This window comes from Manis javanica, chromosome 10, assembly GCF_040802235.1.
Source record: "Manis javanica isolate MJ-LG chromosome 10, MJ_LKY, whole genome shotgun sequence".
Lineage (NCBI taxonomy): Eukaryota > Metazoa > Chordata > Mammalia > Pholidota > Manidae > Manis > Manis javanica.
This window is the reverse complement of record NC_133165.1, coordinates 95955439-95978708: the sequence shown is the minus strand read 5'-3', so window position 1 is coordinate 95978708 and position 23270 is coordinate 95955439. Positions and strand designations below refer to the sequence as shown.

The following is a 23270-nucleotide window of genomic DNA, read 5'->3' as shown; positions in this document are numbered from 1 at the left end:
AGGACTATGGTATTTGTTAACTCATAATAAGATTTTTTTTTTAGCCATGTGGAATTCTGTTATCTTTGTAGTTTTTCTCTTTAATCTTTAGATAGAAAAAACAGAAAATCATGGCTTAAAAACTAAGATATATTTTTAGCTTGAAGAGAGCTCATATATTAGAAATGAAAAAGTGATTACATTTGTTCCACTATTAAATATTTTATATATAATACAAAAAATTATGAAATTTGTAAGAGTAAACACTGATCAGATGTCCTTTGCCTTTTATTTTTGTTTCTTTAAGGGCACCACTAAGAGGCATGTAATTCAGCTGGCGTGGTCAGCTATCAGAATTCCTGAAGGGCAGAGAGTTCGTTTCACAGATAAGGCTTTGGTAGGCATTAAAATTAAAGAGAATATGGGATTATAGCATTTCTAGATGCTGAAAAGATGTTAAAGATTGTAGTTATAGTATATTTATATTTTAATTCTTATTTATCATATAATTAAAGTATCATATGTACTAAAAAAAAAAAATCAACTCTGTGAGATTACACAGAAGTATGAGTAAAGATACCTACGCTCCAATTTTCCTACCTAATTTCAATAACAAAGCAAGGAATTGCAGCCTATTTTGTCAAACAGTTAGGTTATTAGTGGCCTTGACACAAAACCCCAATCATTCCTCAGACTTCCCAGAGTCCTTGTACTTCTCTTAATTAAAACACTTACTTCATTATACTGTAAATTTTTGTTTACATATCTAATTTACCTATCTGCTAAACAATCTGCTCCTTTAATGGCAAATACTGGAACATTCACAATATCTAACATGTAATAGGGTCAAAAAATTCTGGGTCAGTAAATGAATTAATTAATGACATTTTAAAAGTAAGAGACTCATTTCAGATAATAATGTTAATAATATTAATAATAATGCCTTTTTTATTATGTCACATATCTACATACATTTTCTCCTTTAATCCTTAAAGAAATACATGGGACAGGTATTATTACCTTATTTTGTATGTGTGTGTGTGTGTGTGTGTGTGTGTGTGTTTGATATTGTTAATGTACAATTACTTAAACAACATTATGGTTACTAGACTCCTGTTATCAAGTCCCCCCCACATACCCCATTACAGCTTCTGTCCATCAGTGTAGTAAGATGCTTTAGAATCATTGCTTGTCTTCTCTGTATATACTGCCTTCCCCATGTCCCTACCCCCATACATTATGTGTGCTAATCGTAATGCCCTGTTTTCCCCCTTATCCCTCCCTTCCCACCCATCCTCCCCAGTCCCTTTCCCTTTGGTATCTGTTAGTCCATTCTTGGGTTCTGTGAGTCTGCTGCTGTTTTGTTCCTTCAGTTTTTTCTTTCTTCTTATACCCCACAGATGAGTGAAATCATTTGATACTTGTCTTTCTCTGCCTGGCTTATTTCACTGAGCATAATACCCTCTAGCTCCATCCATGTTGTTGCAAATGATAGGATTTGTTTTCTTCTTATGGCTGAATTATATTCCATTGTGTATATGTACCACATCTTTATCCATTCATCTACTGATGGACACTTAGGTTGCTTCCATTTCTTGACTATTGTAAAGTGCTGCAATAAACATAGGAGTGCATATGTCTTTTTCAAACTGAGCTGCTGCATTCTTAGGGTAAATTCCTAAGAGTGGAATTCCTGAGTCAAATGGTATTTCTGTTTTTAGTTTTTTGAGGAACTTCCATACTGCTTTCCACAACGGTTGAACTAGTTTACATTCCTACCAGCAGTGTATGAGGGTTCTCCTTTCTCCACATCCTTGCCAACATTTGTTGTTGTTTGTCTTTTGGATGTTGGCCATCCTAACTGGTGTGAGATGATATCTCATTGTGGTTTTAATTTGCATTTCCCTGATGATTAGTGATGTGGAGCATCTTTTCATGTGTCTGTTGGCCATCTGAATTTCTTCTTTGGAGAAGTGTCTGTTCAGATCCTGTGCCCATTTTTTTATTGGATTATTTTCTTATTACCTTATTTTATAAGTAGAAAGTTATGTCTCATTATTGAGAGCAGAGATTAGGATCCCTGTGTATCTAATCTATCATTAGATTTTCAAAAAGATTTTTTTTCAAATCCTCTACCACCTTCATACTGTGAAAATTTAATTTTGCTCTTTAGTCAAAATAAAAGAACCTAAGAAAGAAAACAACCTCAAAACTGTTCAGTAGAGTTTCATGTAGATTAAGGTGCTTGTTGTTTTCATTGTGACAATTATTGTGGTCTTTTAAAGCAATAAAATAAAGACTAGTAATTATTTTTAAATCATCTAGAGGAAAGGAAATCCTTTTAAACATGCTTTGTAAATAAAATGTAATCATACAAATACTAGGAATATCAAATTGATTATTCCACCTTTGATCCAGAGTCACATTTCTTCAAAGAATAACTAAATTATCTTTAGTATTTCTTTTCAGTTATTGGATTTTTGAGAACTGTGGCAAAGGAGAAACATGTAGATCATTTCTGATGTTGTCATTGTTTTTTTTTAATGTTGTTTTTCTTAAATATTTTTTAGGATATGGATGACATTAAAACTTTTTGGAACATTTGTAATATGATTTTTCTAGGTTGAATAAAAAAAATTGCAATAGAAATTCATATCTCTTTCACCTATATTGAATATTAATTTTAAAATGCCATTCTAATTTTTCTTGTTTTCTTAATATGAAAAAGTTTAATAATCCTATCATAAAATTTATATTAATTTACAATTAATATAGCAACCAAAATATTTATAAAGTGACTAGCATATGTCACTAAGTTAATTTTATGCTACATGCTACATTTTGTTTGTTGCTAAAGGCCTGATGTCACAACACATTTGTGAATCCATCCACTGTACATTATTTCCTCAGGTTCTTAAGATTACAATGGGATTGAAATGGTTTTGCCGGGAAATTAAACTGTTATCATGCAATACAAATACTAGAAAGTAAGAACCTACTTTCTCTGTTTTATATATTAAATAACAGATATTTATGAAGCTGAAAATGAAGTTCAACTTATAGTAAAATATTATGTCAATAAAACACTGCCTAATTAGTGAAACTTACTTTATTAGAATGCTCAGAGACCAAAGAGTTTCTATAGCACAAAGGCATCTTACAACAAATAGTTTTTCATAACATTTCAAATCTCATGTAGCCATTTTGCATAAGTTGTAGGACTTAAAAAAAACAGAATAATAAAATTTATAAATATTAAGAGACAAACTGCCTTAATACAACAGCTATCCTTCAATATAATAAATAGTTGTTATCACTTAATTCATTAATAACATTTATCATTAGAGTTTCAAAAATATTCTTTTCAAATCCTCTACCGTCTTCATACTATAAAAGTTTAATTTTGCTTTTTAGTCAAAATAAACCCTTAAAATATTTTTTTCTTAATATTGTTAACTCAGCCATAACTGGTGCACTATTTTTTCAAACTGTTAGAAGGAACAGTTACATTTTCCTAATAGGAAAAATGAGAAGTAGTGTATTCTCAGCTATAAAACTTTGTTCCAGTAAAAAACTAGATGACTATGTATATTTTAAGATTCAGGGTTGGCTTAATATCAGAAACTCAACCAATGTAATACAACATAACAATAAAATAAAGGATAAAAATCACATGATCATCTCAAAAACATTTGACAAAATCCAACATCCTTTCTGGACTACAAAGAAAAAAAAAAGACATTCAACAAACTAGTTAAAGAGAAAAACTTACTCAACATGATGAAGGACATCTATGACAACATCACAGTTAACATCATACCTAATGGTGAAAGACTAAATGCTTTCTCCCTAAGGTCAAGAATAAGGCAAGGATGACTGCTTTCACAACTTCTATTCAGTATTGTACTGCAAGTTTTAGCCAGGGCATTTAGACAAGAAAAAGAAATAAAAGGCATTGAGATTAGAAGGAAGAAGTAAAGCTATTTCTATTCACAGATGACATGATCTTGTATGTAGAGAAACCTTAGGAATCCATAAGGGGAAAAAAATTGAACATATTCGACCAAGTTGCAGGACACAAGATCAATATAAAAAAGCCAGTTGTATTTCTAAACAGTAGAAATGAACAATTTTAAAATGATAGAAAACAATTCCATTCTCAATGGCATCAAAAGAAGAATAAAATGCATAGAAATAAATTTAACCGAGTAGATGTACCTGTATATTGAAAACTCTGAAACACTGTTGAAAGAAATGAATGATCTAAATAAAGGAAAAGATATCCTGAGTTCAACAGTTGGAAGGTTTAATTGATAAGAAGGAAATACTCCCAGATTGATCTACAGATTAAACAAAATCCCTATCAAAATTACGACTGCCTTTTTTTTTTTTCCAGAAATGCACAATCTGAATGTGAAATTCATATGTAAAGGAAAGGAACTTTGAGTAACCAAAACAACTCTGAAGAATAATAAAGTTGGACTCATGCTTCCCAATTTCAAAACTTCCTGCAAGCTACAGTAATCAAAACAGTGTGGTACTGGCATAAGGACAGGCATATAAAGATCAATGAGATACAGAGTCCAGAAATAAATATAGACATTTATGCTTAATTGATTTTCAACAAAGATGTCAGAGTTATTTAATGGAGAAAGAATAGTCTTTTCAACAAATTGTACTGGGACACCTGGGTAACAACATATAAAAGAATGAATTTGGTTCCCTACCTTACATCATATGCAAAAATTAACTCAAAAGGGATTAAAGGCCTAAATGTAGAGTTAAAATTATAAAATTCTTACAAGGAAACATAGGTATAAATCTTCATGACCTTGGATTAGGAAATGGTTTCTCAGATATGACACCAAAAGCACAAGCAACAAAAGAAAAAATAAATAAATTGGACTTTACCAATTTTTCATTATTATAATATGCTTTTTTATTATCATTTTTTTTGATAATGAAAAGATAATCCATAGAATGGGAGAAAATATTTGCAAATCATATATCTGATAAGAGTCTAATATCTAGAATATGTGAAAACCCTTACAACTCAACATAAAAAGACAAGTAACCAATTTAAAAATGGACAAGATTTGAATAGACATATTTTCAAAGAAAATATGCAAATAGCCAATAAGCATGTTGAAAGATGCTCAACATCCTTAATCATTAGGAAAATGCAAACCAAAATCACAATGAGATACCACTTCACATCCACTAGGATGACTATAATAAAGACAGACAATTACAAGTATTGGCTAGGATGTGGAGAAACTGGAACCCTCATACATAGCTGGAGAGAATGTAAAATGGTATGCTGCTGTGGCAGCCTGGCAGTTCCTCAAAAACTTTAACATAAAGTTACCATATGACCCAGCAATGCCACTCCCCATTATATACCCAAATGAATTGAAAAGAAATGTCATCACAAAACCTTGTACATGAATGTTCATAGTTCATACATGAACTATGGAAAAAAACACACTGTAGCAACTGGCATTATTCATAATAGCCAAAAAGTGATAACAAACCAATATCCATAAATAGATGAATAGATAAACAAAAGTGGTAATATCCATACAGTGGAATATTACCCAACCATGAAAAGGAATGAAGTACTGATAATATGCTACAGCATAAATGAACTTTGAAAAGATTATGCTAAGTTGAGGAAGGTAGACATGAACAGCTACCCTTATATTACTCCTTTTACATGTAATGTCCAGAAAAGGCAAATTCATGAAGACAAATAGGTTAGTGACTGCCAGAAGTTGCAGCTCAGAAGGGAATGAGGAATGACTGCTTAATGGGCATGAGGTTTCTTTTTGGGGTGATGAAAACGCTCTGGGATTAGATGGTGGTAATAGTTGCACAACATTTTGAATATATCAAAAACCACTCAGTTGTACACTTTAAAATGGTTAAAATGATAAATTTTATGTTATGTGAATATAATTGCAACAAGAAAAATAAATAGCTAAAAAACAAATAAAAAACCCATGGCTAGTTACATAGGAATTTTATAGAATAAATATATTTCTTTTGAACTTCCAGTATTAAGCTGATTGTTTTAGAAAGCAATAGCTTTGGCAGGATGGATTTTGAAGAAAACTAACTCTTTCAATAGTGCGGCTGTTATTTCTGGCCATAGATAGATAATCAGAGATTTCTTGATGACTGTATTCTGATAGAGTTGCCAAACAAGTGTAAGTTTTTAATAAATCAGTATTTCCACCTTAATTTTTCATATAAGCATATTCAATAATGAAAAGTATGTTTTACAAGATTCACCTAGAAAAAAGCAATTTTCCAATATGAATTAATTCAACAGCAAACAACTATGGAAAAAAACACACCGTAGCAACTGGCTTCTTGTACTACAATCGGGTTCATTTATCTTAAACAAGTCAACTTTTGTAACACCCTCTGCACTGTATAGAATACTGAGTGACAGTCAAACAGAGCTGTTAAGAAAGAAGGAAAACAGTGGGAAATGTGAACTAGAATGAATTTTAAAAAAGACTTTGTAAGAGAATGCAAAATAGTCTGTGACAAGGAATTTCACTTTAAAACAACCAAAGCCATGTGAATACACTGAGCAAGTGAATGTCAGTGGGGTGAAAAGTACTCAATAATCCTCTACAGCATTTCTAATAGAATTTACCTGGCCCCCAGCTAATTATAAGAATCTATCTAAATCCTAAAAGACATTGAACAAAACCCCACAAAACCTTTCTTCATTCTCCCTCCTTCATTCTGTGTCAAATGCTGCTTGACAGATTGGTTGCTTACAAAATGAGTTCTACTAGTTTTTGCTTTCACTCAGTTTCCCAGGTTCTTGCCCAGTAGTTGTGTTAATAGTTTTAATAGAGCGTTAGAAGTTATGTTTGTTAATTCCATTTTTGCTATTTCTTTCTAAAATTATTAAGATTAAGTAGGTCCTATGAAATTGAAATTGATATGATCCCTTTTTCCCTTGAAGAGATTTTATTAGAAGTTATTTTAGGTGTTTGTGGAAAGGAAAAAAAATCCTCCTGATGACATCACTATTCTAAGATGGAGACTCTAGTATTTTAAGACTCTCTTGGGATTTCAGTTTCCTGTTCTACTATTGATTTGCATTGGAAAAATTTATGTATATAAAGGCATGTACACAGTGAAATTATCAAAAAAAGACTTAACTAAGGTCAAATTAAGAGCAGAGATGGAATGGGTCAAATGGGTATGTACAACTGTCCTAGTACACAGTGATCAAGGAGTAATTTGGTTTGAAGGGAATTTCAAATTACTTAGCTGTATATTGTGATAGTTTCTTAGATAGTATTACAGGAAACTCAGTCTGTCTATGGACAAGAACTACAGCAAGAATCTAATGATGTATGTCAATTATCTCTTGCTTTGTATCTTGCAGCTGAAGAAATTGTGGCTGCTACAGAGGGAAAAAGGAGCTAATTTGATATTATAAGACAAGAAAGCCTTAAGTACACCAAAATAAATGTCATAAAATCAATATATCTTACTTTATTGTCATTGTACACATGTAAATCTAAAGGCAAACTATGAATATAACCTAGTTCTATTCCCTTGTAGGATTTTTCCAAATAAATATATTTGTTGGACAGACATCATTTAAAAAAGCCTGACAGAAATAATTCTTAAAGTCCATTGGAAACAACAGTAACAAAAAAGAAACAGTACTATGCAATGAAGTAATGCTGGAAAAAAATCACATAAATTGGTAATAGTATGAAATTATCTAAATGTAACCTTCATAAGCCTCTTGCGCATCACAATATTTAATTCAATGCCATTTACATTTTTCTGGCAGAAATATTTATTACAGTTTCAGAGGAAAGACAGTGCTTGATGATACTGAAAAGAGGAAACTATTAGAATTAACTTAGTGAAATATAAAACATTCAAAACCATTTAGCTATGTTAAGCATGTCGAAATTTCACATTTAAAAGTACAACCTCAAGTATCCTTTTTTTCCCTTTTTCCCTAATAAAGATTTGTGTATTTTCTTTTTTCTTTTATTGAAGTATCTTATATTGGTTGCAAATATACAACACAGTGCTTCAACAGTTACCCAAATTATTAAATCCTCACCCCCACTGGTGTAGTTACTGTTAACATAGAAAGATATTACAGAATCATTGTCTGTATTATCCATATTGTATCAAGTAGTCTTGATGGAAGAACTTTCGGTAATGTGGAGGATAAGAAATGGCAATGTTAAAGGATAAGTTTTCAAGAGTAAAGTCATGACTCCTACACAGATGTAAAATAGATGTGTAAACAATTTTATTTAACTAATAAATTAGTTAATGGTTCAAAGGAGAATTTAAATGACCACACATACATAGGCAAATAACACAAATGCTGAAATATATTTACAAATAGATGCAAAACAGGTCAATGCTAAGGGCGATGATCACTTGAATTCTATCAGATACAACCGATTTGTATTTCTATGAATAAGAATTATTTGCATTACTATTAATTTTATTCAACTTACAGAGCTGTAAAATAGTTCAATGATAATAAAAGGCAGAGGTAACCTAGTAAGGCAGAGAGAACACTCATTCTTGTCTTTTTGGCAGGGGAGATTGGGTGGTGGGTGGGGGGTGCATTTCAAAGTCTTTCACAGTTTTATCTGACAGAATAAATATCATTTGCCAGTCAGGGAAATATGTAAAGAAAGGGTATTCTCATAATGTGGTTTCCCAAAAGATGCCATTTTGAACCTCTTAAGCCCATGGTTATAAATAAAAGTATTCCCTAACCGTGGACTCACAATAAGAGAGAGAGATTTTCTTTGTTCAGGGAAATCACTACTCTGAAGGGTGAAAGAAAATCTTACCTAAAATTACTCAAGAACTGAAAATTAAACCATAGTGCTCATATATAAAAAAAACTGTTAAGTATGTAAAAATAGTACATTTTAAAACAATGGGAATATTTTAAAACCCTCTTTCACTTAGCTTATTAAATGAGGTTATTTTACTAACAATATTTTTAAACTCTAAAATGTTCTGCAATTTATCTGAAAAACCCAGATGATGCTTTTCTCTGCCCTGGAGCAGTTTCACCCCCCACCCACCCCCGCAGATGGGTGGGTTTGGGAAGTTTGTTTTTGCTTTGTCTTCTTTCAGTTTGGCCAATTATCTAATTTTCACAAAAGGGGCCATGGATGGATGTGGAAAGATAAAACACAAAACTTAATTTTTTTAGTTCTAGCTATAATACTACAAAACAAAGAAACCACATCTTTTAAGCAATCTTCGAATTAATGCCCACAATTCAGAATTAATGCCACACAGATTTGGTAGCATTTGGAAATTTTCTGTGTGTGTATGCATGCTTCTGAATACTCTTTTAATTCCTGATTTCTTATGATAAACAGCAGGCACAATGGTGCAGATGAAAACTACCACTTAGGTACACAAATCAAAGTTTTGGGGCATACAAAATTTTACACATGAAAAAATGGAAATAAGCAAGCAACCTGAATCTTAAAATGTACTGAAATCATTAGGTTACGCAGTGTTCTCACTTATCATTCCTTATACCCTAAATTAAAACTGATTGTAAAAGCCATTACACTATGAGTTATTACTATTCCTACCAGATCATAATAGGAAGTAAATAACAGAAAAGAGGTGCATTCTACAAATAATTTTTTTTAAATTTGAGATATGACTGACATACAATAATATGTCAGTTTCAGGTGTACAACATAGTGATTTGACATTTGTATGCATTGCAAAATGGACCGCACAAAAAGTCAGTTACCATCTGTCACCTTATAAAGTTAATACAATGTTATTGACTATATTCCCCATGCTGTATATTACATCCCCATGACTTTCTCCTTCTATAACCAGAAGTTTGTATTTCTTAATCCCCCTTCACCGATTTTCCATCCCCACAGCCCTCTTCTCCTCTGGCAACCACCAATTTTCTGTATCAGTGAGTGTGGGCTTTGTTTTATTTTGTTTCTTGATTTTGTGTTTTAGATTCCACATGTAAGTGGAATCATTTAATATTTGTCTTTCTCTGTATGACTTACTTCATTCAGCATAATACCATCAAGGTCCCTCCATGTTGTTGCAAATGACAGGATTTCATTCTTTTTTTATGACTGAGTAAATTCCATTTAATTAATTGTTTATTCTTTTATTTATTTATACTACATCTTTATCCACTCATTCATTCATTGATGGACACTTAGGTTGTTTCTGTATCTTGGCTATTGTAAATAATGTTACAATGAACACAGGAGTGCATATATATTTTTGAATTAATGTTTTTGTTATCTTCAGATGGATACCCAGTGGTGGAATTGCTGCATCTTTTCCATAATAGTTGCAACAGTTTACATTCCCTCCAACAGCACAAAAGGGTTTTCTTTTCTCCACAGCCCTGCCAACACTTGTAAATTCTTGTCTTTTTTATAATAGCCATTCTGATTATTGTAAGGTAATATCTCATTATGATTTTTATTTACATTTCCCTGATGATTAGTGATGCTAAGCATCCTTTATGTGCCTGTTGGCCATCTAATTTTTTTAGTTCTAGCTGTAATACTACAATACAAAGAAACCACATCTTTTAAGCAATCTTTGAATTAATTCTTGTCTTTTTTATAATAGCCATTCTGACAATTGTACTTCTTTGGAAAAATGTCTATTTAGACTGTTTTCCCATTTTTTAATAGGGTTCTCTGTTTTCTTTTGTTGAATTGTATGATTCCTTACATATGTTGGATGTATGATCATACACCACATATAAAAATCAACTTGAAATGGAATATATTCATAAATGACATATCCAATAAAGGGTTGACATCCAAAATACATAAAGAGCTCATGTACCTCAACAAACAAAAAGCAAATAATCCAATTTAAAAATGGGCAGAGGATCTGAACAGACACTTCTCCAAAGAAGAAATTCAGATGGCTAACAGGCACAATAAAAGATGCTCCACATCACTAATCATCAGAGAAATGCAAATAAAACCACAATGAGCTATCACCTCACACCAGTTAGGATGGCCAACATCCAAAAGACAAACAACAACAAATGTTGGCAAGGATGTGGAGAAAGGGAAATTCTCCTACACTGCTGGTGGGAATGTAAACTAGTTCAACCATTGTGGAAAGCAGTATGGAAGTTCCTCAAAAAATTCAAAATAGAAATACCATTTGACCCAGGAATTCCACTCCTAGGAATTTACCCTAAGAATGCAGAAGCCCAGTTTGAAAAAGACATATGCACCCCTATGTTTATTGCAGCACTATTTACAACAGCCAAGAAATGGAAACAACCTACATGTCCGTCAGTAGACAAATGTATGCACAATGGAATATAATTCAGCCATAAGAAGAAAACAAATCCTATCATTTGCAACAACATGGATGGAGCTAGAGGGTATTATGCTCAGTGAAATAAGCCAGGCAGAGAAAGACAAGTATCAAATGATTTCACTCATCTGTGGGGTATAAGAAGAAAGAAAAAACTGAAGGAACAAAACAGCAGCAGACTCACAGAACCCAAGAATGGACTAACAGATACCAAAGGGAAAGGGACTGGGGAGGATGGGTGGGAAGGGAGGGAAAAGGGGGAAAAAGGGGGCATTATGATTAGCACACATAATGTAGGGGAAGGCATGGGGAAGGCAGTACAACACAGAGAAGACAAGTAGTGATTCTATAGCATCTTACTACGCTGATGGACAGTGACTGTAATGGGGTATGTGGTGGGGACTTGATAATGGGAAGAGTCTAGTAACTACAATATTGCTCATGTAATTGTACATTAATGATACCAAAATTTTTAAAAAATCAACTTGAAATGGATTAAAGGCTTGAAAGTAAGACATGAAACCATAAAACTCCTGGACAAAAATATAGGCAGTAAGCTCCTTAACATTGATCTTAGCAATGTTTTTTTGGATCTGACTCTAAGGCAAGGGAAATAAAAACAAAATTAACAAACAGAACTGCATCAAACTAAAAAGTTTCTTTCTGCACAGTGAAGGAAATTATCAACAAAACGGAAAGGCAACCTGTTTTGTGAAATGGTGATGATAATTGTAACTATCTTACAGGGTACTTGTATATATCCAATGGGTTAATATTTATACACTATCTAGACAGTGCCTGGTATAGGGTGCTACTCAATATTAGCTACTAATACTATTATTGCTATTATTTATCATCAACACTATCATTATTATCATTCCCATTTCCCTACATGACTGACCCATGTTCTTTGGGCTTATAGTAGATCTCCCAGAGCAACTACAGATGACCACTATATGTAAGAACATATTTACCAACAGGCCTTGCCCAGATATGAGCTAGTATATCCCTTTTGAGGAAGACTCTGGACAAAGATGAACATCCCTCAATCCTACTTTATCCAAAATCCTGCTGTGTGACAAACAATTTAAAGTATCCCTTTCCCATTTCAAATGCATAATTAGCACCCTGCCTTCTTGACAAGTTTTTAAAATGGAATTAAACTCAATAACTAAGGTTCTTAATGCTCCATTAGATATATATTGACTGAATAAAAAACTAACATGTATTTATTGAAAACCCATTATATTCCACTTACTGAGGATTCAAAGAAATTTAAGCCACTGTTTCTTCCTTGGAAGAGTTTACAGTCTATTGGAGGGAGACAGAGAGTGCACATAATTACCATACAGTGCACTAAATGGAGTTTTCTTGTGAAATTTGCATGGGCTCCATTCATGCTTTTTTCCAGCTTTGTCAGCCAGAGCTAGGTTCTTGGTGAAACAGTGAAGTAGGCACAGTTTATCTTTGGCTCCTTCCCTCTTCCCTTGAAATATTCCCTTTCCCTTCATCAGTAAGTCACTTTCTCCTCTAGGCAACTCTGAGTCCAGTCCTAGTATTGAGAACAGATGGTCATAATCCCTGCTGATATGTTTGTTGCTAATAATTTAAGGATTTGCCCCTCCTAAGCATAAGTGCATTTTTGTAGAGACCTCCTGGACCTAATACACAATTAAAGAGCTAAAGGAATGAATCTCTACTGAAAAATTTTTCAGGCAACTGGTTGGCTGGGAAGAGAGATCTTAAGTATTGGCCAATTTTCATTCTTTAATTATTTCTGCTTTATATCTATCTTTATTTTATTGCTCTTGCTTTCTTACTAGAGCTGTTTTCTCTAGTGTTCAAGTACAGATGAATGAATAGATTATAGAGCTTTTCAACTGCTTGCATTTATACCATATATATTATTGGGCAAGAGTTGGAATATTCTATCTTCAACCTTTTTTGCCCCATTCTGACAGTATGTGTTAAGCCTCCTTTTCCACCAAACTCAATTTTCATGCCTCATATTCACCATAGAACTCTCACTTCTTCTGTTAAATTAAAATATGCAAACCTTTAATGGAAAAAAGGATTTTATTCATTAATGAAAAGACACGTTTTCCTCACAATGCTTTCTATTCAAAGGTTTGTGCTTCAGCATTACTGTGCATGTTTTTGTCCTGCATAAGAGGAGCAAGTTAAAACAGGTTAGCCTGTTATTCTAGTTATATCTCTTTAGAAATTAATCAGTTTTTGCCTTCACATTTTGTCTTAAATTGTTGCATAGCATTGTTCCACTTCTAAATCATCTGTCATAGCTAAATGGAGGTTCGTGAATTGCTGCAGCTGCCTTTAAGTGGGCATAGAATAGGCACTGTTTGCATCCTCTTTTCACAAACATTTTTCAAAGTTCCAATGGCAGTATGAAAAAAGATTCATTTTCCATTGGAATTCAAAATTGAATGGTAAAGAATGTAAAAAAAAATCATGTATATGTAACCAATTAACACAACAGCACAAGGACTCTATGAAATTCAAGAATTTCCAAATACTTAGCTGTAAAATCTTTTTTTCCCTGCTAATTTTCATTAAAATTTTTAGTAGAACTTGAACAACAGTTGTACCTTTCTTTCTTGGAAAGCAGTTGGGAAGCAAATTTTATCAGACATTCCTAAAAGAATTCAAGTTAATGTGAGTCCTCCAAAGCATTAGCCAGATTGATTGTTTGCTTTGGTAATTCCATTACTGTGAATGTCTGTGGTAAGCACTACCCTTATTTGGAAAGCAGGAGTTAGGATGATATTTAGTCTATGATTTCTTTAGCCACAAGCAGTGGGGAAAATGCAGTAGAGGAGGAAAACAGTGGGAGAAAAATGAGAAAGAATAAAACTTAGTTTAGTTTTCGGAGACTATTAAGATTTATTTATATTTTCATTTGTATCTCAAGTAGTGCCTGCAAGAAAGAAGAGATACTCTCCTAGCTGTCCCTTGTTTGATCTTCAGATGATTTGGAAACAGTTTGCATTGGTGAGGTGGCAATAAGGTCCAGCCATATGACACTGAAGTATCTCAGGTGGCTCACAAAAAATTATGGGTATTTAGTTGTCAACAACCAAGCAGTATTCACAACAAAGAAAGGCAAGCCTTAAAGTCATAGAACTTTAAGACTAGAAGGACTGTAAAGTTGTTTAACCCAGTTTTCCATCTAGTTTAAATATTCTACAACATCTTGAGAAGTGACTGTCAAACCCATATGCCTGACACCGTCAATGACCAGATTCTCACAAACTCTTGCCATGGCTAGTTTCCTCAGCTCCATGGTTGATGACTACTAGAAGGCCTTCTGCCTCAAAATGAACAATAAAAAAATGCAGCTTTTCTAGGCAACACCCGTGTATCTTCAGTAATGGATTTGAAAGATAATAATTTCCTTACTTTGCTCCTCACCTAGATTCCTATGTCTGTAGCCTCAAATGTGAAGAAATGGTATTTCTTCTTCCATGTCTATTTGGCTCTAATATATAATATCTGATACCAAAATACACAGCTATTAATGAGCATGCCATTTCAATAATTACTTAAATTACTGGCTCAAAGTTTGTGTGAGTCCTTCCTTATAAGGTAAACAAGCTAAATCTTACTATGTTGATGGACAGTGACTGCAATGGGATTTTGGGGAGACTTGATAATATGGGTGAATGTAGTAACCACAATGTTGCTCATGTGAAACTTTCATAAGATTGTATATTAATGATACCTTAAAAAAAAGATAAACAAGTTAAAAATGACTGGTGAGTAGGTTAATATTAGTAACAAATAAATAATATTAGGTACAGGTGGAAAAATTTTTGACATCAACAGAATAAACTACTCTTAGTTTAATAGAGGGGGTTATGAAATTCATAGAATATCCACAATACCAAGGTGTACCTCTTAGGTAACTAGGAGTTAAAAATTTGTTGTTAAAATAGATTTCCTCATTTTCCAGTTAGAGAGCCGACACCATTCTTCTTCAACTAAGCCTTAAGTACATAATCCCATTTTCCTTCTACCTAGTTTATGTTTGTGTAACAAACAAGAGCTATGTTTAACTTGTTACTAAAGTTTCCTTTTTCTGTTTTTTTTTCAATGAAGACATAGTGTTACTTGCACATTTTTCACGAGCATCAAATAGTGGGTGATCTTTCAAGCTTGAACAGTAACAGTTGTATCGCTGAGGAAGGATTTCTTGTTTTAAATGGTCTAGGTAATGATTTACAGCTATTTTTGGTAATTTTCAAAATGACAGCTCCTTGAAATTTTCTAGTGCGGAAAAATTTGCTGGGCTGGCATCTTTCAGACCCTGGGAGGTTCATCCCAATTCTCAGCGTGTGGGAGCAAGGGAATGCTCCAAAATCCTTACTCCAGAGGGAACTGACCTGTTCACATTATCTTGTGATACAGGTGAATGTTTGATGAGATTTCCCTAAATGTCTGTGACCTCCTAAGGTCTGGAATTTGTGGGCTGGGCTAACCTGTGAGTTGGATAAAATTACTTATTGGCCTTGGCTTTTGGTATTCCAAAACCAAATCTGATAAATTGACCTGTAATAATAGCTCAGTTCCTCTAAGGAAAACTGAGAATACCTTGCAGCATCTGTCTTTATATAGTACTCAAAAAATGGTTGTTAAAAAGTAGAAAAGATACAAAAAGGCAGTAAAATAAGAACAGACAACATTTTTAAATTCTCACCTTATCAGAAAATGCATGTGGGTAACACTGGCTGTTGGAAAGCATAAGCTGGGATAAAAATATAAGGAAAAAATAATAAAGGAGGAGGGAGAAGAAAGAACAGAGGCAAAATAGGAGGTAGAAAAGAAATTTTTTAAAAGAGAAGAAAAGAAAGTGTATTTAATATACCTTTCAAACATTTCCTTACTCAAAAATCTTCTGTGGATCTTCAGTACCACAGGATAAACTCCAGCATCTTAAGTTGATATTTAATGTGTTCCATGATCTTATATAGAACCTACCTCTCCAACACATGCTTTCCGGGTTTTTTATTGACTATTCCCAGAATATTCCTTTGGGATTCTTATCTTCTTGTCTTTGCTCCCTAAGGAAAATCTTATGCGTTCTTCAAGATACAGCCTCACTTAGAAGTTATATCAGATAGCATTTATTGACCTTGGTCTCTACCATATTTACTTTAGACTTTTTAACATTTTCTCAAATGCCCTCCTCAGATAATACTCCAAATAATCCCCTTAATAGTAGTAATGGATTAAGGATGGTTTATTCTAGGGATTTTCTGACTCTAATTCTATCAAATATTTGTATCAGGGTGGTTTTTTTATGTGGGTTTTTTGGGGTTTTTTTTTCTTACAGGTTTTAGAATTTAGACAACTGCTCTTCCCACTCATCTTCATCCTACCAACTCCTCTATCAGCTATATAAGTATGCCTTCACTTTACTAAACTCTTCAACTTCAGAAGATTTTTATTATTCAGTTTTCCTAAAGACTCCATTTTGTTTGAAATCAACATCTAGTACAAGTAAACAAAGAATCATCCAGCTTTTACTGAGATAATCTTACCATGCAGAAACTATTTGATAGAGTTTCTAATTTTGCATCATGATGTGGAATACTGAATTTAAAAGATTTAATAAAAGAAGTAGGTCTGGAGCATTTCTATCAGAATCCATGAAAAATCAGATATCCAGGAGCTAGGATGAAAAGATATCACTCTTACAGAGCAGCAGAAATTGCATTCCTGCAGATCTCCTAAGTGTAGATTTATCTTTAGAGCTTTCCTGGGTGTGTGAATGGAGATGTATAGTAAACTCTTACAACTCCATGAATTTTACGTATGAATTCCTTCCAGCAGAGATAGTCACAAAGGGAATCCCAAGAAAGAAGGTAACTACAACTCAACTCACACTTGGACATTTCAAAACCAAAACCAGTAAATTAAATCTGTAGCAACGGTTCAGTTTCTATAAAGAAAACCAACAAAAATTTTTGTAACAGCATTGTATTCCAAGGAGCCAATTCCACCCTCTTAAAAAAGTCTGTTTCCTTACTAATCCCTGAAAACCAAAAGGACAGCTATAATTAATTTTCATTAAGCACAAAAACCTTATCATAATGATATGCAGAAATGAAATTTGGAAATACGATTACTAAAAGTGTTACTTGTGAAATTTCCAGATTATAACTTTTAGGCTAATGTGGTTCATTTGTAAGTAGCCTGGAGTTCTCCAAGCCCTATATAATTCCTGCCCTTGAACATTACGTGAGCAGAAGTTCATTAGTAGTCATATAACACACTTGGATAATGCATTTGCTGTTATGCAGTGGAATGACTAGGGGACCTTCCTTCCAGTGCCTCTACCAATGGAAACAAAGATGTATATGCCAAGGGAACTCAAAGAGAAAGGGATTCCTGGGACAACAAAATTTACTCGAGTATTAAATTAGGGCAAGCGGTAGTATATCAATGTATTGGTTATCTATTTCCAGATTTAGTGAACTCTGGGACTCACTGTGATTCTGGCCACACTCAATACATTTTTAGTAGTTCTTTTACCACTACAGTCAAATATTTTAGATGTATTGAAATAAACTTTGTTTATGGATTCTCTCTAGCCTTCTAGCACCACACCTTGGTTCATTTTATTTTTAATTCCTGGTAAGTTTCTTCCCTTCTGCTTGTCTTCAAGGACAGGCTCAAAACCCAACCTCTCTCATAAAACCATTCACAAATGCCAACCTATGGTGATTCCTGTGTCTTTTGAATTCCAACACCATTTTGTTCCTTAGGTATTTATTGTCTTGTTCATCTATAACTCTTTTCTAGGTATATTTTTTTCTCCCTACATTATGTTTTTATTAAAGACATAAATTATGTTTTGTAATGCTTTGTACACCAAACCTTGTCTAACATAGTGCATCTCCCTTAGATGTACACTGAGTATTTGTTGACTGGTTGATATAATTTATTACTTTTATGCTGGTTTGCATTTTATACCTTTTATACGTTCTTTCTCAGGAAGAGAACACCTCAGAGATCCAAATTTAGGAACCTAATTCTGAGCTACTTTACAAACTTTTATTTGTACAGTCATGACAGCATGTGTGAATAAATGCATCTTGGTACTGGAATTCATAGCAATACTATTAGGAAGTATTCAAGATGATCCAAAATATTAATTTTTAGAGATTTTTGGTGAGATAATACAAAAAATATTAAAATTATCATTAAACTCTCAGATCCCAGGGATTTCTATTAAAGTATTCCTCCCTGTGAGAAACCCCTATTTGAATAAACCCTCAACTATTCTGAGTTGGGGGATTAAAGAAAATGTCCAGTCATTATGACAAAATGTATTCAAAGCCTTAAGAATATACATATTTTGATGGTCCAATTTTATTTCCAGAAAACACATTCCAAATTAAGTAAAGATGTACAAAAATAGTTAGCTACAAGGATATTCATTATAGAATTAAGATATAATATATAAAAATATTTAAAAGCCTAAATAACCAAAAACAGGTGATTGATTAAATAAATTGTTCACCATTACATGGGAGCCATTAAAATGTATATTGTACAAGAATATTCAATGAAGTGGAGAGATGATCTCAATATATTTTTATGTGAAAAATAAGTTCTAAACATAATTATATTTTTAAAAAGCTTCAAATGTTGGTATTTTGTGATCCCACTTTGTGATCGGTTTGCAGATTTCTAACTTTTCTATAAGTGAAGATGTATTACTTTGGTGTAAAGAATTAAAAAATTTTAAGGTATTAAAAATTTAAGTAAATACCTAGCCAGTACCTCAGAATTTCTCAATAGGGTCATATAACCTACAGATAAGAACACATATTATGCAATATTTTGAATTAATCATATGACAAACTAAAGAAAAGACCTCCCATCTCGATGACTAACTTCCTCAGAAAATTAAATGAATGTCATATGGCTAAAGCCAACCAATGAGATGAGACTGTGGGAAGAATGTTCTTTCCTAGCATTGTTTGTGCTCACAGTTCATGATTATTTTTGTTTGTAGATTCATGGGAAGTGTATGTGTAAGCACAACACAGCAGGCACCCACTGCCAGCACTGTGCACCATTATACAATGACCGCCCCTGGGAGGCAGCTGATGGCAAGACAGGATCTCCTAAAGAGTGCAGAAGTAAGTTTCAAGCCCACAAGACTCAAAACCTTCTTTGTAAAATAAACTTACCTGTAGACTTCTTGTTGTTTCTAGAAACAAAATATAAAGTGGTGGGTGACAGACACTGTAACCTACATAAACACAGCCCATAATAATACTGCCCACCATAATCTCAACCACTGGAAACATTTACTGCCTGCAAAGTTGCCAATATGACTGTTTTGCCAAGAATGTGTTGCCCGTTTGCTTGGACCCCTCGTGGGACCTAAGCACCTTCCTTGAAAATTTGACATAATAAAAATATAGCTAGACACAAGAGCAACTGAGCATTGCAGTGTACAATTAGCCTCTAGCTGAGGAGATATTGAATTGTAGTCATGAAAATAGCTATCTTGAATTCAGTTCTCAAAACAACCGTATAAAGGAAGTGGTGTTAATCCCATTTTAGAGATCAGGAAACTGAGGCTCAGTAAGATTAATTTGCCAAAGTTAGTAAATAATAGTCAAGACTTGATCCCAGGTCTTCAGACTCCAAATTAAATGATTTTTTTTCCACAATACCATAATGCCTTTTTTTCATTTATGACACTTGACATAACAAATCAGATTTGAAAATAAGCCAATTAGTCATGAATGAGACTGCATTATCAGGGCTAACTTTGGGTTTGATGTTGGAGATTAGATAGAGGGTAAAAAGCAAGGGAATATGAAACATTTTTTCGTTTCAATTCAAAATGTTCAGAGAAATACACATGCCCATAATAATGTTTACTCACAAACTTCAATTTTACAAGGAATTAAAGGCAAGAACTGTGGGTAGAGTTGTGAGAAGTCTCTTCCTGTACATAATTTGGAATAATAATGGATTTATTTTCATTTCTAGGAAATGTAAAGGATTTCCTCTAAGCATAAATCTTAAGTTATCTTTTAACATGCTTTTTACAGATTATGACTGTGGTCAAAATATCATAACACATCAAGGAAACAATGAAAAAACAATAGCACAAACATTCAAATACAGTTAACTTCCACAAAAATGTCTGGGTTCTTGTTCTAAATCACTCATCAAAAGAATCCAAAGAATTTCCCCTAAATTCCTAGAGTGCCATTCTGGCCCTTTCCACAGAAACTAACTGCATATCTAAATACATATAGAACACAGAGACTTGTCACTTGTTGCCACTGCCTGATAATCTTAGAAATACCTTTGAGAAATTGTTATAAAAGAAATAAGGCAGGCCTCTTTTATAAGAAAATTGAGGCTTCTGTAGGAGACTGCCTCATACTCACTATACATCAACAGCTGACTAGTACATCATGAAGGACAAATCAAACTACCTACCAAGTTTCTCACCCCCTGTCCACCAGAGGTTCCTTCCAGGCCCATTAGTGAGCATGAGTTCAGGCCTGTATATGTAATATGAATTGTCATTTTTCAAATAATGCCTGACAATGTAGGGTTTTCTAAGGACAGGATGACACTGGTCCTTGGGAGGTAGCAGGAAAGGAAATGGTAAAGTGTTACCATTAAAGAGGGAAAAAAATAGGTGGACACTCAAATAGGCTTTCTGAAATAGACGTCAACCCCAGTTGCTACTGTAATCATAATTATCTCTGCCTAAGTCAACAGATCTTTAACTTTTTAAGCATATCTTAAAACTTATTTTTTAAATTAAAACCCATAAGGAAACACTGAAAGAATATACAAACTTAAAAAAAAGGAAAGAAAGGAAGAAAAAAGTCATAACCTATTGAAAGCACGAGGAAACAGTAAATGGGGATGGAGAGACTAGAGTTCTCAGTGTATGCCTTTTTGTATACTGCTTTGATTCTTGTACCATGAAAATGTGCACTATTCAAAACTGAAAACAAAATAAATTAACAATCAGCTTACCCTATATTTAACTGTCTGAATATTAGAGAACCTGTCATTTTATTTTTAATTATTTGTTTTCTTCCCATGCTTCTAATTTCCAGCCTGCAAGTGCAATGGGCATGCTGATGCCTGTCATTTTGACATTAATGTGTGGGAGGCATCAGGAAATCGCAGTGGCGGGGTCTGCAATGACTGTCAGCACAACACAGAAGGCCAGCATTGCCAGCGATGCAAGCCAGGCTTCTACCGGGACCTCCGGAGACCTTTCTCTGCTCCAGATGCTTGCAAATGTAAGTACACTCATGGTTATTGTACAAAGGAGAAGAATCTTCCCATCCTTCAAATGCTGATCCATGGTAGAGAGGTTGTAAAATTCTCAGACAAAACACACACATCAGTTCATTTCCTCACTTGTTAGGTGAAAACAGTACAATATTCATGAAAGTAACTTTTTTTCTCACTCTCCATGAAGTAAAATTGTTTCTCGTAGCACCACATTTTGGAAAACAAGATAACTAATAAAAGAGAGATGAGAATGATGAAGAGGGAGATATATTTAAGATTATCTTAAGACTAAATATATGAGTAGAACAAAGACAATAAATGGACTCACTCTGATGACATAAAGAGTGGTTACCTGCACTTGGATCATGTTAGCTTTCATCTCTACAGTGAACTTGAATGCCTGAAAAACCACAGGTTTTGGTTTCATTATGAATACACTTTGGTTGACACTGCTCTAATGTACGTACCCCTGTATCATAAACTAATTTAGAATATAATAATTCTCTACTTTCCCCCCAAAATACTAAACTCTTATAGAATGGGTTCTGCTTTCTGTTGGCATAACTCCAAGAAGGGGTTCATATGGACAAAGTAGAATTTTAAAAAATCTGCTCAATTAATGAGACATTATCTGAAACATGTGACTGTGAATAGTGCATGCAGAGCTTAAGTAAATGTCCAATGGGGATGAATAATTCATTTAACTACATAATATTTACATGTCTATCAACTCAGAAATAAGTAGATGATGAAAACCACTCAAGACTGTTAATGGAGATTGATGATAATGAACTCCCTTTCCCATCAAGGACTCCATGTTCTAGCTCAAAACCAGTGACAGGAAGGGAGCAATACAATGGGAAATAATCATTTAAAATCTTGATTTTTTGTTTTTAATTTAAAGGAAAATTTCCATTGCTCTTGAAAAATACATCTTTTTAGCATCAGGAGATATTTACATGAAATTTGAGTGGGCTTCCTTATTACAAGCTTTCTCTCTTAAATTGTGGGAGACAGAATGTGGCAAAGCATACTTTCAACACTGAGCCCCAAATTTGGATTTGCGTCTTAATATTTCTCTGGGAATTCTATTTAACTCCTGATCCTTGTTTGTACTTGAACTTTCATGTTAATAGGTTTCAAACACATCTAGAATAGCAGCTTTCCCTGCCTCATAGAGCTGCATGACCTTATGCCAGAAATTAAAGCTCTTTGGACTTCAATTTCTTTCTCCCCATAGGGTTGTAATGAGAACTATAATAAGAGAAAGTGTGTGAGGTGCTTAACACATTGCCTGCCACATAGTAAGCCCTCAGGAAATGAAAATTAATATCATCATAACTGTTGTCCTATAAGATAAAAGATGGGAAATAATATTATGGAGTTTCTACTCTTTATTGATTAAAAATACCCATATCAAAGATAACTCTTTAAAATCCATAGTACCTTAGGGACTAAAACAAAGGCCCCTTAACTCCAAGTGCTGACTGAAGGGTCTGCTTATAAAATTGCTTCAACCTGGTACATATTCAGTCCTAACACCATTTTTACAGGATATATTTAAATAGATATGTGTATGTGTGTATTCTATATCTTTAGACCACTAGTAA

At 33.5% G+C, this 23270-nt stretch overlaps 1 protein-coding gene across 2 annotated transcripts in view; it reads left to right on the top strand.

Annotated features, from left to right (window-relative positions):
* NTN4 (netrin 4) overlaps window positions 1-23270 on the top strand; it is a 105128-nt gene that overhangs the window by 44338 nt on the left and 37520 nt on the right. For both annotated transcript variants that reach the window (XM_037023083.2, XM_037023080.2), the window contains exons 4-5: window positions 19391-19517; window positions 21477-21665. In XM_037023083.2, coding sequence (XP_036878978.1) covers window positions 19391-19517; window positions 21477-21665 — 316 coding nt within the window. The remainder of the gene's footprint in view (window positions 1-19390; window positions 19518-21476; window positions 21666-23270) is intronic.